The sequence below is a fragment of the Hydra vulgaris genome, chromosome 09, assembly GCF_038396675.1.
Source record: "Hydra vulgaris chromosome 09, alternate assembly HydraT2T_AEP".
Classification (NCBI taxonomy): Eukaryota; Metazoa; Cnidaria; class Hydrozoa; order Anthoathecata; family Hydridae; genus Hydra; species Hydra vulgaris.
Genome location: NC_088928.1, coordinates 19,831,501 through 19,837,500, shown reverse-complemented (window position 1 = coordinate 19,837,500; position 6,000 = coordinate 19,831,501). Strand labels below are relative to the sequence as shown.

Here is a 6,000-nt window from a genome sequence, read left to right as displayed (position 1 = left end):
TAAAATTTTTTTGAACAAAAAATTATTTTAGGGGTAGCTCAAGACCCTTAAAAATTTGACTGGCCCCTAAAAATTTTAAAATAAAAGTTCTTCTAAAGTATGTCAATCTGGTACTCAAAAGAAGCGAAATTATATAAAAACTTTAAAAATAATAATCAATTTACAAAAAAATAACTTTTTTCTTAAATAAATGCATAAAAACTATTGTTTTTAAACTGAAAATAAAAAAAGTCATTATTTTCAAGCTTTAAAAAAAATAGTTTTTTTAAACATGCTTTTTTTGTAAAGTGATTACTGTTTTTGAAGTTTTTATATAATTTTGCTTCTTTTGAGTACCAGGTTGACATACTTTAGAAGAACTTTTATTTTCAAAATTTTAGGGACCAGTCAAATTTTTAAGGGTCTTGAGCTACTCCTAAAATAATTTTTTGTTCAAAAAAATTTTAAACCTAGTGTTTTAGTATTATATAGAACAAAGTAAAGGGATAGGAGCAGGTTTTTTTCAAAAATGTTGTTTTAAGAGCCACCCTACCCACTGACTGAAAAATTAATTATGCAAGCTAACTGAAAAACTAATTATGCATTATAAAAAAAATCATTACAATTGATTAAGTGGTTTTTTATAAAACTCAATCTAAAATCATCCAAATTTCAACTGATCACAGATATATATATATATATATATATATATATATATATATATATATACATACATATATATATATATATATATATATATATATATATATATATATATATATATATATATATATATATATATATATATATATATATATATATATATATATATATATATATATATATATATATATATATATATATATATATATATACACACACATAGAAACATAACAGTTTCTGCTAGTCTCATACATTTTAATGATAAATGCTCCAAAAAAGTCAATTTACCAAAAAAGTGACACGGGCACTTTACTTACAAAACCACAGATATATACATACTGATTTATTTATATAAATATATATATATATTTTTGATTTCGATTTGCATCATTAATTAGTTTTGCCAATTATTGAAAAAAAAATGCACTTTGTATTTTTTATTGTTACATTTTAAATAATGATCATTAGTTGGTAACAAGAGTTACAAGTTGTATTTTTAAATGATATATTTAGCAAGCATGCGGTAGTGGTGTAGTGGTAGAGCACTCGCTTCATAAGCGAGAAGTTCCGAGTTTGATCCCCACCACGTCCCTGGTAGTACTGCACTCAACTCATTTCTATGCGCAGCGGTCTTGTTCGTCAAGGTTCTTGTTTCGGAGTTATAGAATTGAGAGAGGGTTATACCACAAATAAGTAGCCTCCTCATCTGTAGTGACCTTCTCGGCCTTGTGGAAGTGAATTAACAATATATATATATATGTATATATATATATATATATATATATACATATATATATATATATATATATATATATATATATATATACATACATATATATATATATATATACATACATATATATATATATATATATATATATATATATATATATATATATATATATATATATATATATATATATATATATATATATATATATATATATATATATATATATATATATTATATCAATGAATGTGTGTATATGGTTGGGTCTTTAAATCAAAAAATCAGAATTTCCCAGATATAAAACTCTAAAAAGTTTCTTTTTGATGCCAATTAACATACAAAAAAATATTTTTCAACTCTTTTATTAGTTTTATTGAATTAGTTTTCGTCATTCCAAATTCACACTTAATTACGCATTTTAACTAATTTTGTATAGAAAGCACTTAAGGTATATAGATTTATGGAATTTATGAAAAATGAACTAAAATCATTAATAAATGATGATTAAAAATAGGTTTATAAAATTAAGAGAAAACTACAAAACAGATTTTAATATAATTTTTCTTTATCGATTTTTTCTATAATTAACTTTCAGTTGACTCAATGTAGATTTATTAGTATCACAGGCCTCGAATTAAGTGATTGCAAATTCCGATATTGCTTCCGGTCTTTAAATTTTTAGCTTTTTAAAAACCATAAAACTCTGTTTTGATCACTAAACTCAATAGCTGTTTTTCAATAAAAAATATTTATAGTGATCTTGAATTATGCTTAAAAATCCTATTGTAAAAACCATATTTTAACTTTTATTGTTATTATAGATTATGATTTAAACTTTAATATTTTAATTCATTTTATAAATCATAATATAAAACTAGAAAAATAAAGCATGATAAAGGTTGATACAATTATTAAAAAACAACAGCTAATCACAACAGTCTAAAGGAATTTAGCAGTGATCAAATATTTTAATTAAAAGAATTCATTAAATAAGATATAAAATACTTTTATATCTTATTTAAATCTTATTCAATATGATCTTATTAATTAAATGCTCGCAACTCTTTTGCAGATATGTTTACAAAATTAAAGATAGAAGAGTTCAAAAATATATAAAAACTAATTTAAACTTTTTATAGATATTTTAAAACAAAACAAAAAAACTCTAATGACTTATTTTAAAATATACCCGTTTTTATTATTTTTATTATCAATTAATTAGTTTCTAATTTAAAACATTTAAATTTTTAAATAAAGAATTCCTCAAACTTTCTCTCTGAACAAAAATGAATATTCATGTTTCATACAATGCGCAAATAGCTTTAGCATAATTGTTTATTGGTTGATTATTAAATTACGGCATAAATTTTTTGGACCTTTAGTAACAACTATTTTTTTCTTACAACTTTTTTTATTTATTTATAATCCTTAAATTACCTGGTGTTTAAAAAATTTTTTTGCAGCCATAAATTTATCATTTTGTTTTTTCAATAATTTTTTTAAAAATTCCATTAAAACAGTGTTCACAGCTTTTAATAAACTAAGAATTAAATGACCAGAAATATTTCTGGATATTGCCAGAAATATTTCTGCATTTTTCGTTGTGAAAATGTTTTGATCCCATTTTTATTATAAAATGAGATCAAAACATTTGCAATAAAAATAGAGATATCATCATCAAAGAAACTTAAAGCCATATTGATTTCATTCAAATAACATAAATGGTTTTTTTTTTTTGAAATAAAAACAAAAACATTCAGAATGTTTTTATTTTTCTACTGTTTTTATCATTTAATTAATTTATTTTTTTAAATTATTTTTTTTGTTTTATTGACAAATTTTTTTACAAATTAGTGTAGCGGAGTGTACATCAATAAATCAATTTATATAATAATAATTTTATAATTGATATATTTTTAATTATTATAACTTTAAAAACTTTTTATATATATATTTATTTATAACTTAATTGTAAAAATCAATTTCATATAAAAAAAAAGCTTACAGCAAGTGGCATAACTGTTGGTAAGAACTTTAAAAAATCTTTAAAAACACTCTGCATAGAGCTCCATTGATTTGTATGAGTATTAATGACACACCTGGTATACACAAAAATATTGTGTAAGAATACCATTATCAAATCTGCTGAACGACTATCTAACAAATCCTAAAAAATTGAATAAAAGTTAAAAAAAATTATGTTAATTTTTTTTTTAATGACAAATCCAGGTTGGCATTTGACATTGCTGATGTAAAAAATATGATGTAAACCACAAAAATGTTTACAAGTCAAACTAGACATTTACATAACAACCAGAATAAATCAGATTAAAAAAAGGTCACAAAAATAAGAACTGTAACACAATTGATCATTTTGAATCAAGAAGCATTGCTGTAGAATAGAATTTAATGCCTGTAACTTTGATATTGTTTGATACATTTTTTAGTACATTTCACACTATTGTGGAATATACTGAAAAATGTACTAAGGATGATGTGACTTTTATTAATGAGGGATGATACAACTAATTATTAAAGACACACCATCTTTCATTGATAGAAATTTAAGAAAATAGAAATTAATTATCCTTTTGTTTCTTTGATTGTAGAATTTACCCCACGAAACAAAAGCAGATAATTTGAGAATATTTATGGATAAAGTCTCAGTAAAAGGTAGTGGTGTAGTGGTAAATAAGCGGAAGGTTCAGAGTTCGATCCCCACCACGTCCCTGGTAGTTGTCAAGGTTCGTGTTTCAGAGTTATAGAGTTGAGAGAGGGTTATAACCACTATTAAGTAGCCTCCTCATCTGTAGTGGCTTTATTGGCCTTGAGGAGGTGAATAACAAAAAAAAAAAAAAAGGTTGCCAAAAGGAGGAAGCAGTAGAAATTGGGTTGATTCTTTAATTAACAATAAACTATTAAGAAACATTAAAAAAATTAAAATACTTTCAATATTACTGAGCCTGTTGTTACAGTTTTTTTTTTTACTTTGCTATTTAACAATAACACTAAATTTTAATTAACACTACATTTTCTAAATTTTGGTGATTTTAAAAATGGTAGTTATTAAATAACTTTTTGAACAAAATCAAATTTCATCATGGTAATGAGGTTAGCTAGGTGTTCATGTTTTCTATTTAGCATCATTAAAATAAACTTAATAATTTATTAAATAAAACAAATTAGTAACTTTTGACTAAAATCAAAAAACTCTTAAAAATATGACAGCAATTATGTTTACTTGAAGTGCAAGTTTCAAAGGGTCCAGTTGAGTTAAACTAGAACTGTCCTGCAACAAACCTGCCATCTTTAAAAATAACTCATCGTCTAAAAAAATATATATAAATCTTTTCTTATACTTTTATTTTATAAGCATTCTGCAATGAAAAAAAACCTATTTAAAAGCAGCAAAAAAATAAAAAGTTATAATAAAAGCAACATACTTTCACTATCAACTCGAAACAGTTCCAAAAATAATCTGTTTGATGATAACTTATAAAAAACACAGCGAAGAAATTGTATTGCTACACTTGATGTGGAAGTCATTGTGGGATTTCGTCTGTTCAAAAATAAATCAGTTGTAAAGAAGATTTGTAACTGTTTTACTTAAAGTTTAACTTAATAAAATTAATGAAAACATCTTAAAAAAACAAATAAGTACTTTGAATCAGGAATCAAACTTGGAATCTGTGCTTTTCTGTAAGTAAAAGATAAACAATCAATAATATAAATAACAATCAATATATAAAATATAAATAACTAATTTAAATTAAGCTTCATAGACAATCACTCAGAAAAAAAATATTTCCAAATTAAAATTCTACACTGCTATTTCTGTATTACTTTAATGTTATTTTTAAATTGCTAGTAATTTACCATTCGGTGTAGTTATGGTGATATTAAAATAAAGCGTCTGTATGATATTTTGCTGACTATGACATATTTCCATTAAATGATCAGTATCAGGTCTCTGAATTATGATAAGACAAAAAAATTTAAAAATAAACATAAATTTTTAAAATTTTACTGTAACATAAAATAAAAATATTTTTTAATCTAAATCTCCTAAAAGTCTGATTACTTGTCCAGATTTAAATAAGATTTCAAATAAATACGTTGTTTAGGTGAAATGAACATTGTAATATGAACTGTTATGATCATTTATTGGCAGTTTTTTGTAACTATCAGCTCTTTCTTAAACGGAACTTTTAAATTTCTGGTAAAAACTGACAGTTTTTAGTGGTATTTTGACAACTATATTTAATTAGTATGTACCAGAATACATAAGAACTAGGATCTATGAGGGTTAATGCACTTTTTCACAAATTTTAAACTAAAATTAAGTTAACACTGTTGAGCAAAATTTAAAGACTCAAAAATGGTGCTTTTTGAGTTCACTTTAGGGGTAGTAAAAAAGTTTTAAAAAATGTATAAAAAAGTGAAATATTTCTTTAAACAATATAAAAACTTGAAGAAAAAAAATTATAACATCTAAAGCTCACGTTTGGACGTAAAACGCTAACAAAATCATGCTAACTCTAGATTATAATAATCTAAATACCGCCATAACTACACCAAACAGTAGACCAGTATTTAAAATTTTATTAAAAATAAAAAAATTCATTATT

At 23.2% G+C, this 6,000-nt stretch overlaps 1 protein-coding gene across 1 annotated transcript in view; it reads right to left on the bottom strand.

Moving 5' to 3' along the window:
• LOC101236236 (protein unc-79 homolog) overlaps positions 1 to 6,000 on the bottom strand; it is an 89,075-nt gene that overhangs the window by 26,085 nt on the left and 56,990 nt on the right. The window contains exons 22-25 of the mRNA XM_065804989.1: positions 5,034 to 5,069; positions 4,816 to 4,931; positions 4,614 to 4,699; positions 3,378 to 3,539 (exon numbers count right to left, since the gene is read on the bottom strand). Of these exons, the coding sequence (XP_065661061.1) occupies positions 3,378 to 3,539; positions 4,614 to 4,699; positions 4,816 to 4,931; positions 5,034 to 5,069 (400 nt within the window). The remainder of the gene's footprint in view (positions 1 to 3,377; positions 3,540 to 4,613; positions 4,700 to 4,815; positions 4,932 to 5,033; positions 5,070 to 6,000) is intronic.